This window comes from Hemibagrus wyckioides, linkage group LG06, assembly GCF_019097595.1.
Source record: "Hemibagrus wyckioides isolate EC202008001 linkage group LG06, SWU_Hwy_1.0, whole genome shotgun sequence".
In the NCBI taxonomy this organism is placed as follows: domain Eukaryota; kingdom Metazoa; phylum Chordata; class Actinopteri; order Siluriformes; family Bagridae; genus Hemibagrus; species Hemibagrus wyckioides.
Window position 1 is genome coordinate 9,711,145 of NC_080715.1, and position 11,728 is coordinate 9,722,872.

Sequence of the window (11,728 nt, forward strand, 5' to 3'; positions counted from 1 at the left end):
CCATGCTCCCAACTTTGTGGGAACAGTTTGGAGCTGGCCCCTTCCTCTTCCAACATGACTGTGCACCAGTGCACAAAGCAAGGTCCATAAAGACATGGATGACAGAGTCTGGTGTGGATGAACTTGACTGGCCTGCACAGAGTCCTGACCTCAACCCGATAGAACACCTTTGGGATGAATTAGAGCAGAGACTGAGAGCCAGGCCTTCTCGTCCAACATCAGTGTGTGACCTCACAAATGCGCTTCTGGAAGAATGGTCAAAAATTCCCATAAACACACTCCTAAACCTTGTGGACAGCCTTCCCAGAAGAGTTGAAGCTGTTATAGCTGCAAAGGGTGGACCAACGTCATATTGAACCCTATGGATTAGGAATGGGATGTCACTTAAGTTCATATGCAAGTCAAGGCAGGTGAGCGAATACTTTTGGCAATATAGTGTATCTGCTATAACATAGGTGAAAACAGGAATTAATCCATATCAGGATTTTTGTACAGCTGCTTTGTGACATTATTAAAAGCACTATATAACACCATTAAATAAAATAAATATAAACAGCCAAAAATTATGATGTTGATTAATAAGGAATTAAAATCGTTGCATTAGCAAATTGCTGTGGTATAAGAGGAATAAAACCATGAGATGTGACATTGTGATATTGTGAATGAATCAACTACAGGATCTTTGATTATTTTCCTACAACGTGCAACATCAAGGTTTACTCCCTACTGAATTATTTATGTTAATTTATGTTCTAAGTACTGTTATTTTACTTATGAGTTTAGTATATGTTTATCTCAGCTCATCTTAACTCCAATGCTGTTAAATGAATAGCTTCACTACTTCTAATAAAACTTCAACCTCAGCCATGAGTGTCATACTAACAGCTCCATGATCACAGCTTAGAGTTTGTAATTAAAGCTGATAATCCTTGAGAGCAGGTTTCCAAACTGTTCTGTCTTCCTCTATTTAAACATTACCACATTTCCCCTGCTTCCCAAGAAAGGGGGTGTGGGAGGGTAAATCTTTTCGAGTTACAATTCTGAAATATTAGTGGTCAAAGTCTAAGATGAGTCGAGTCTGAAATCATCAAATTAAAAAGTCCAGGTCATGTTACTTAATTCCATGAAGCTGTTATTTACTACAAAAATACAAGCACGCTGTGGGGAACTGGTAGCTCAAGTGTTTAAGGCCCTGGTTTGCTGCCTCTGTTGGGCCCCTGAGCAAGGTCCCCAACCCTCCTCGCCTTTGCCTTTTTTCTATTTTTAAAACTCCAGACATTTATAATCCAGGAACACATGGTACCAATTGTTATTATAAGAAATGCTAGAAGTCTTAAAAATAATAAAATGTGCATTGTTCACATTTGCTCTCCAGGTTCAACAGTAGAACTATAGCAATGCAAAGGCCTTGAGTAAGCATGTATTAGAATCTTATTAATATCTTCAGAAACTAGCGTTACACACCCATCTCCATACTGCTGCTCTTCAAGTTATACAATGACTTGTGAGACTTGCACAAGATCTAACAGACTCTCGGTTTCTGCCTCATTTTAAGTTTTCCACAACTCTTTCCTCGTACTTTAAGCCCAGTATCAGTGCACACATTTAAATTTATGCCATTTGCCTCATTCAGTTATGGGATAAAGGCCTTGACTGAAGGGCCCAGGAGTAGCAGCCTGGCAATGGTGGGATTTGAACCTAGAGCCTTACGACCAATAGCTCATCTTAAGCAGATAGATGGCTGGATAGACAGACAGACAGACAGATAGATAGATAGATAGATAGATAGACAGACAGACAGACAGACAGACAGACAGACAGACAGACAGACAGACAGACAGATAGATAGATAGATAGATAGATAGATAGATAGATAGATAGATTTAAGTGTAAGAGTAAAAGAAAGATAGATAGATAGATAGATAGATAGATAGATAGATAGATAGATAGATAGATAGATGGGAGGACAGACAGATAGATAGATAGATAGATAGATAGATAGATAGATCCGTTATGACTGTGTTTCATAATAAAAAGCAAGCAACACAGATTTGTTGAACACACTAATGTTTTTAATGCTTATAAGTAACATTTTGAGACAGTTTTATAAATTCATCTGTAAACCCATGAGATCTAGATCAGCAGCTCTCTACGTCATTCCAGGGGATTGCGTGCTCTGCATATTTCTCGTTCACTCAGCATACTGATGATTAATTAGCAGACATGACGTTTACACAGAGTGAAAAAAAATGTACAGTGCAGCAAAATTGAAAACCACACATTAATTGTAGCTTGAGGCTTGATACTAACTACTTTTACTGAGTATAATATGATTTCCCACCTTTACAGCTAACGCAGCGGAAAGAGAGGGAGCCACTCATCAGTTACTCAACAAGGCATGTGCTTCAGTTCATTTTACAAAAGAACAATGTAAGGCATAGTTTTGGAGCTAACGTATGTATGCAAAAAGTTTAAAATTCTGTTTTGTTTTGGTTTTTTTTGTTTTCTTATAAAATGTTACAAAGCCCTGAAAACTGGGCAACTAACTAGCATGTTTTTTTTTTTTTTGTACATAAATATTATAAAACATAAAACAAACCAAGAAAAAAAAAAGAAATAAACATTTTGCTCTTAATATATAAAAATAAGCATCTCTCATTTTTTGCTCTCGTGACGTGGTTGTGAGAGAGAATGAGGACAGCAGAGAAACACCAGCATGCAGAGGGGGAAAAAATCACAATCACACCATCACAAGCACTTGCAAAAAAAAAAAAAAAAAAAATTGGCATCCAGAGGAGTTATCATAGAATGCAAATTGTGTAACAAATTCTAAATAACAAGAGTTTTAAAAACTTGGGGACATTCTGTTTCCTTTTTTTTTTTTTTGCTGTTTTGGATTTTATCATAAAAAAAGTGCACTCACTTAAACGTCTAAGCATTAAAAACATCTCATAAATTAGCACACCTGTATGTAATGCTCTCTGTCAACCGTGTGCGTGTGTGTACAGTACTTTAAGGGGTATTTCTGAGATCCTCTTAGTAGTGCAAGAGTATCAGATTTGCCAAAGACATCTCCATGTCAAGCCTTTTGTGTGTGTGCGTGTGTGTGTGAGTTATGAAAGAGAGAGAGAGAGAGAGAGAGAGAGAGAGAGAGAGAGAGTGAGAGTGTCAGTCAGTCAGTTACTGGTATTCAGACCCAGATCAGTCATGTTAGCTGAAGACAGATGTGTATCATTCTCATCCTCACTGTCATCTGTTTCCTCCTCGCTGTGATTACCCATCATGACTTGCTGCATGGCGAGCGTAGCTCCATCTGAGGAGAGGGTTTCGTAGCCATCCATGCTCATCCCAACTGTAACTATGTTAACTAAAAAACACAGAGAAGACAGTCATCACATTACATTACATTAAAGTGTGTGTGGTTAAAACAGGATACATAAAGCTTACATAATTTCTACAAAATACTCGCTGCAGAGCACTAATATATTTTTTCCTAATTTTATAGTGAACATTAAAAGCTTCATTGTGAATCCTAAAAATTCAGACTGCTCCCAAACATGGATTTCTATTCTGTTATGGTTGCTGAAATGTGATTTTATTCACAGCCTGTACCGTCGTCCATGGTGAACTGTTGCTGGGACATAGAGGAAGCGATTGAATCAGGCCAGAAGCGCTGTAGAGGACGGGTCTGTGGAGTCTTCTTCTTGGTTTTGGGCATCTCTGTGGAGCTGGCGTCTAACATCGGCTGGAGGATCCGCCTCCGTGCATTAATGAACCTTTAGCAGAGAGGCAGAGGTGGTTTTGAATCGAACAACAAAGCAAAAAGCATAAAAATAAAAACCATACAGACATGGTGTACTGGATATATTTTTGAGAATGTATTATTTTGGAGAGTTTTTATGTCTCTATATCTGATCTTTTGCTATAAATCTATTCACAGGTGACATACAGAGAAATAAAACCAACAGTGAGTGTCCAGAGGGACGGTGTAACATACCAGTTGTTGACCTGTAGCAGAGTGAGATTGGTTTGATGAGCAATCTGTTTCTTCTCATCTTCAGTAGGATATGGGTGCTGTGGATAACAAGAAAATAACAGCTGTAAGACAACAGCTTGAATAATATTAACAGTATTAACATTAGCGTCTGACTGACGAACTCACCGCAATGTGCTGGAAGAGCCATGAGCGCATGACGTTGGTGGCCTGTTTGGGGAGGACGCCACGCTTGTTTTTAGAAGAACTGTCTTCATTAGTGAAGAATCCAAAATCCTGATTCATCTGCAGCTGTAAATGCTTGGAGAAAAAGCACAGCAGGTCAGTGTGTTGATTTGATTAATGCTGTGTGTATGTGTGACTGCTTTGAAGCAATCTGTGTATGCTGTGTACTTATGTGAGGTCCACACCTGGGAGTTCTGGATGTGTATCTTGCTCGGTGAGATGGCCTGAGCCATGACATGGCCTTGGGGTGTGACTAATGTGACCGGCTGGTACACTGCACCACCTGGAGGGCCCACAAACCAAACCAAAAATAAACAACAGAGGAAAACAATCCAAGGACAGAATAAGTTCTTTATCAATTCATTTTTAAGATAGAAACTACTTTTTACAGTAACTCCATAGGAGATGTAAAATACAATCTATGAGTATATCTGTGTACACGTGTACATGTTATGACTTTTGTGTGTATGTGTGTGAGATAGTTAGGTAGCAGTTTAGTAGTTCTGCACTCTAGTTTTGTCTTTTGTGTGATGTTTTTCTGGAGGAATCAGTGTTCAGCAAATAATGAATACACTAATCAGTTTTTGTCATTCAGGACAAGTAAATTAATTTAATTAATAAAATAGTGACAAAATAGTGAGGTTAAACTTCACATCTAGATAACTTCAGTACAAAGTGAGACTCACTAATGTAAAGCATATATGTCTCTTTCCCCATTTACCGACCCGGCCTTTATTTGTATAAGCATGATATTTGTGTCAGTTTCATATATTTGTGGTGCAAGTATGTGTTTGATGTGTGTAAACAGTGTGTGTGTGTGTGTGTGTGTGTGTGTATATAAACAGTATATGTGTGTGTAATGGTAAAAGAACTCTCTAAGAAAGGGCACCTGAAGCCATTTGAGACTGACTGACTGCTGATACACCTTGTTGCATAGGTGAGACAGGAACCACAGTGCCCTGGGTATCCTGTTTTAAAATAAAAATAAACAAAAGACCAACACTAAGATCAATAGTAAGAAAAGAAGGTCTAGGATCAAGGACTGGCAAATATTTTGCCAAATATAGTGCATGACCAAACACACACATACACACACATGCATGCATATACAGGAGGAGACAGATACAAAAAGAAAGACAGAGAGAGAGAGAGAGAGAGAGAGAGAGACAGACAGACAGACAGACAGACAGACAGACAGATAGATAGAATTCAGCATGATCAAAAAATAAAAGTATTTCTGCAAGCTTTCTGTTAGAAACATTAGTTATACCCCATAAACACTGCTGAAAACCCAAGCCACGAAAAACACTTGCTCCTGTTAGCATCATTTCCTTCAACCCCCACATAAAAGGGCAACACCAGATCCTTCGATACTGGGTTAGTGATAGAAAAGGTTTAAGGTTTTTAGTGGCATTTATAAATGAGAACACAACTACTACAAGCTTACCTGAGCATGCAGGGGAGAGTAGGGGCCATCTGTCTCTCCACTCAGCAGCGTCTCGCTGTTCATCTTGCTCCTCAGGCAGGAGATGTATCTGCTACAGAAGTCTTTACACAGATCGCTGACCTTCTCCAGCTCCAGCAGGTGAATCCTGAGAACCTGAATGGCCTTCACCATCTGATCACACAAGCACAAGGTGTTACAGCGGTGTTCGAACATCGTCACAGTTTCTCGGATTTGCACAGCATCACGGCTGCCAAGGCTCTGATATCTTTTGTACGAGTAATACTGGGTGCAAATCTGATATACATTGCTGGATGTTTTTTTATGATACATGTAGTATTGGAACACAGCTTACATAGCTTACAATATTGATGATATTATGATGGTATATTGATCACATGATGAAACTATGAATTTAATACCCCAGAAGTCAGATTAACAACATAAGTAAGACTTATTATTTACATTTTCGGTGTAATAATAAGTAATCCAAATAATTAAATCAGACTAATCAGTTCATTCCACCAATGAGAAAAAATTCATCCTTCCAATTTCATTCCAATACTTCCAATTTAATTAACATCAGCAAAATTCAGAACTGACGTTGATCTTAAGTCCAACATTTCAAGCTAAGGTTTGACTAAAGAAGACATTTTCAGATCATGCTGAACTGTAATTTTGTTCACTTTTATAAATATGGATTTATTTTTAGTCTGGATTGAATAGTCAGCGCATCTGGATTACAGCATTTGTTAAAAGAAAACTTCAACCTTTTAATGTCCTAACATTAATATTGCTAAAGTTTATTCATGTTAATTAATGCAGCAAATAATGTTAGTTAAAGGAACTTTAATGTAAAGTGTAATCAAAAAAATTAGGAAAAGAAAGAAGTGGAAAATTCTGGAATATGTTTACATTGTTGTTGAGGTACTAACAATTTATTTCATTAATCTCAGAAAAGTGAGAAAAGTTGACTCTGGTAATCTGTGTAGTTACTGATAAAGAAGGTGAATCATATTGCAGGGATCTTAAAACCCGGGCTGCGGTCCTTTCAGATTGTGCTTTACAAAGCAGACTTTCTGTAATATTTATAATAATTCTATGAAGATATTTTTATATTATGTTGCATGTCAGGAATGTAAGCATTTGAATGTATTTATGTATTTTACTACAGGGATTCTCACCAGGTTGTCTAGCTCAGTGTCTTCGCTGAAGAAAGCCTTGGCGTCTTTCTCTTGGTTGCGTACAAAATTCTGGATATCGATATCAAAGCTTGCCGAAGTGACACAGTCAGAGCTCTGAGTGGACTGCTCGCACTTCTCAAACAGAAGGGTGAGGAGAGGAAAGAGCGGATGCCTGCAGGCCCACAGAAAACACCACATGAGACAAGCTGAACAAATATGAAACGACTAGATTCACAATGAAAGTGAAAACAAATTGAACTGGAGCTGATATTCTAGCATATGGGTCAAGCTGCAATTACACAGTCATACTCAATCATAAGATGTTATGTGAATGTGTGCTATAGGAAGAATTGAATATCATTCTAATCTTAAACAAAGCACTGATTTCATAACAGGCTTTAAGAGCTGTGGATTTGGATTTCTTTACTTCATTTCTGTTCAGTGTGTGTGTGTAAGGCATACTTATTAAGCATGTTATAAAACAATGCCTGGCTATGCCTTATTACCTGTATATGGAAGCTTTATCTGCATCCATGCGATTGGACTCGGCAAGAGCATTGTTGAGGTTTCTCCCCATTCCTGTGTCTGGATCACCGTCTGTCTGCTCGATCCCCTGCGTGTAAACCACATGTTATTGTTAATGCTGGACCTAAAAATAGTTTGATGTGTGAAGAATACATCATTTGAAGCTGTGCTGCTACAGGAAAATACTCGGTCAATGACAGGGTGGTGTGATGTGAACTGACACATCCACATCAGAACTGATTCTATTTCTAAAGTGTCGTATTCCTCTTATATCACAGCAATTTGCTGATAATTTGATTTTTTTTTTTAGGAATGTCATGTCATACTATAACTATAAACTGTCATTTTGCCATCGTTAACTCTCTTAAATGAATTAAATGTTACAGAGAAACAGCAAAGCCCTTCCTACTGTGTCAGCTTTACCTCTGACAGTTAAAAAACTCTGACAGTGGAGACTCCTTCCACATTCCTTCCAATTATGTTTCATAAACATATTACAGAAACCTAGAGCACATCAATAATTATACACATTTTTAATATGTCCCTGTGTAAGTTACTATAAGGCTAATAAAGAAACAATAACTTGTGCACTAATATGGTATATAGAGTACCTGTGATTACTGTCAGTTACTGTTACAGAAAATTAAACACCACCTACTGAAAAATCAGAATCAATCACTTAACAGTGCTGTCTAAACAAAATGATACAGATTGTGTATATACAAAATAAATAGCGAGTTATTACCTGGTTGTACAAGTTTTCAGGTTTTATTACCTGCATATTTTCTAACATTTACACGTTATCGTAAATATAACTTTCAACAAGATAAATTAAAACTAGTTTTTTTATGTTATGTATGAAAGCAGAATTTTTGTGCTTTACATCTCTGAGAATAAATAAAAAGGCACAAACAATAAGCAGTCTTCATGTAAATGTTGCACGTGTGTGTAAACGTGATGGACGCACCTGCTGAACTCTCTCCTCGTACTTGCGCATTGTCACAGGCTGGCCTGCCATCGTGATCACTGTAGCCACTGCCAACACTGAAGCATTATATGGGCAGGCTGAAAGGTGATGGCAAACAAACGTAAATCTTAATTACAAATCAATTATACACTGAATGACTATTTTAGCATTTATCACTTGTTAGGTATATATTGTAATACATCATATGTTACCCCCCTTACTACCCCATCCATAAATGTAAAGAAAATCAGATGGTAATGGTGATGTTATTGGGTGCATCAACACCGGTATGATATTATCACAGCTGCTGTTGCGTGCACTTACAAGCCAACTACCCTGTAAGCCCACTTTTGGAATTCAAATGATCTTTGTCCATGCATAGGATGTGTTACCTGTCCTCTAGTCCTCATCATTGACTATTTCAGACCTCAGCACTGCAAATAGCTTGATATTTTGCTGTGTTTGATGTAATTGTACCACAATCACACACACAAGTCTATAAATAATGTAAAACTTAATAACAATTAAAAAAAATAAATAAATTGTTTTCTGGGGGGGGGGTTAAAAATACAATTCTGTGTTTCTGCCTTAAAGTTTGCAACACAGAATTGTATATAATACTGTAGCACTAAGGTTTCCCTTCATTGCAACATCCAGCATGACAGGATTGGCAAAGCTGAAGTGGAATTCCTTGAGTGCCCTGACCTCTGCTCCTCTGAACACCTTTTCACCTGAAATCAGTGCCTGACCTCACTCAAGCCCTTGTATTTAAACCAGCACAAATCTGTACAAACATGCTCCACAATCTAGTGGAAAGCCTTTGTAGAAAATTTGAGGTTATTATGACAGTAAGGGTGGACTGTGTGTGGAATGGGATGTACAAAAAGCACAGATATGTGTGATGGTCAGGTGTCCACAATCTCATGACCATATAGTGTGTTATGGTATAATTAATTCATCTTAAACTCCATCTTGGTCTGGATACTAAACCCAATCCAGGATCACTGGGAATGAGGCAAAAACACAACCTGGATCTAGATGGGATGCCAGTCCACCTCAGGGCACCATGCACACAAACACACATACCTGGGGCAATATACCTTCGGCAAGTACATGCAAAACTCCACAGAGACTAAATCTGGATCTGTGACAGGGCAACACTACGTTTAGAGAATTTAGAAAACATACGTCTTACAAAGTTTCTCTCATTTACACAAATGAGCATTAAGGTTGAGGATTAAAAGGGTCATGATTAAGGGTTTGAGCTCACAACCATCTGGCAAGACGTTCAAGATCTCAACCATTGCTCTCCCAATGCACCACATTTAAAGTGTTCATCATTTTGACAAAGTTGTCCTTGCTTGAGAATATTTTGGTAACCGACCCTTCTCAAGTCAAAGTAGATGTGTCAGAGCAGGGAAAACACTGAAATGTCCAGGTAGACCAAATCCATGATCAAGAAATGAGGACGTGAAGTTGACTAGATTTTGCTTGTGTTCATGATAGATAGATTATCACTGCCAAGGAACACGCACAGTATTTACTTAAGAAGGTATGCTAAAATCCTTAAAATGGAAGGCGAAATAAAGTTTTATACCCACGGCACAGCCATGCCCTTAATAGTTAATACACGTGGTGTTTTATGTACTATTAATTTATCATGATAGGTAGTTTTGCAGTACTTTTAAAGTCATCATCTGCGGTCATGTTTAACTAACAACACGCACAGTATAGGTGTCAACATAATATTGCTTGTATTGTTTGGAAACGTTTTAAAAACCATTTTGAGCAAGTCTGCACGCGTTACATTAAAGATTTAATGCTGATGCGTAGTTAATAGTTAATAGAATAGTTAGTAAACTGACTTAAAAAGCAGCGGAGAACCTGAGTTTCCTACGACGCATGGTAGACAGATTAGCATCGCTAGCTTTGTATCGCAAAAACAAACCAAAGCAAAAGGAATTTTTTTTTTTTTGCGTAAAGAAAAAACCCTCAGGGACATTAAAAGTTAACTTTTTAACGCACACGCCTACGTTAGGTGAAAAGTTTCCTACAGCAAAATGCATAAGAAGTAAAGAAAATAAAAAATGTAAATAAAGCCGCTACACCGCACTATATAAACATCCCTGGCCTACAGGTCCGCTAGCTCACTTATTTAAAAAAAAAATACACATAAATCTTGAAATATTCACATCTTATAGGTTCACACACACACAATAAACAGCACACTGTGTATCTAGCCAGATGTTTTATTTGTTCCTTGTAGGACAAAATGTAACACAAAACAAACCATCAACCGAATAAAGGAAATGTAGTTAAGCTAGCTAGCTGCTACTCTATTTGCTAACAATGCTAACAAGTTAGCTAACCAGCTCCTTATATATGTATATATGAATGAATGCATTAACGCTGTGCGTACAGATATATCATACATATATAATATAGTAATAACGGCCATAACATAAGACGTTATAAAGTATTAAAAAACCAAAATAGAGTGTTTGTTTTTTAAATATAACATCACTAGAAACTCCGACTCTATTGTTTTTTTTTTAAATAAATGTAAGTAAATCCACCAATCGATATACATCTAATAATAATAATAATAATAATATTAATAATAATAATAATAATGCTTTTAAATAAAAAACGCACTTCCGTTCCCCTGTACAGAGGGAGGAAGTGTGTGCTGCTAAAGCTGGGCCTTGGCTCAGTCTCGGTCATCGCTCTTGTAATAAAATCCTCCTCTCTCATCAAAAAGCACATATTTTATGACTTTCTTTCCTCAACATGGTTTTCGGGCGGCGCACTAGCCTCTAAAAGAACTCCCACAAACCCACACACAAGTCCGTTTAAGTGCTGAGGCCGAGGCATTTTTAGCGTGTTGCACGCATTGTTTTGATTGATAGGTAAGAGGAAAAAGCAGAGTTTTGAGTGACAGCTTACCTGAGTGCCAATCTTCATCACACTGACAAGCGGCTGCAGCAATCGGGATCCACTGTGGCCGCCTTGCGTCATCGCGTAGACGCACGCAAGACGACTTAGATGTGAATATTCATGAGGTGGGCGGCAACCGACGGCTATTATCGTTGTGGTGCGTCATCGCGTAAAAGGCACGCAAGATGTTTTTTTATGCATATTCATAAGATAGGCGGAGATGAGCTAGCATGCCTTCACCTCTAAAGCAGTGATTCACAAAACGGGGTCTGGGGAGTTTCTGGTGTTTTAATTATTATTTTTTTGTTACAGTGACAGTGGTGGAAATCATTGAGGGGTTATTGACGACTCACAGTTATTAGTCTGTTTGACTGATCACTTCAATTGAACAGATGTAATCTGAACCTCTTTTTCTTTCATTAAAGACTTTATCCTGGTCAGAGTTTCTGTGG

The 11,728-nt window shown here is 37.8% G+C and overlaps 1 protein-coding gene across 1 annotated transcript; it reads right to left on the bottom strand.

Annotated features, from left to right (window-relative positions):
• Window positions 1–2,050: 2,050 nt before the first annotated feature.
• pknox1.1 (pbx/knotted 1 homeobox 1.1) lies at window positions 2,051–11,424 on the bottom strand. The gene is made up of 11 exons (XM_058391536.1): window positions 11,286–11,424; window positions 8,340–8,437; window positions 7,354–7,460; window positions 6,848–7,019; window positions 5,667–5,837; window positions 5,109–5,187; window positions 4,405–4,502; window positions 4,163–4,294; window positions 3,998–4,074; window positions 3,613–3,776; window positions 2,051–3,367 (listed from the first exon to the last, which is right to left on the bottom strand). The coding sequence occupies exons 2-11, from the start codon at window positions 8,388–8,390 to the stop codon at window positions 3,177–3,179; spliced, it is 1,242 nt and encodes a 413-aa protein (XP_058247519.1). The 5' UTR covers window positions 8,391–8,437; window positions 11,286–11,424; the 3' UTR covers window positions 2,051–3,176.
• Window positions 11,425–11,728: the final 304 nt, after the last annotated feature.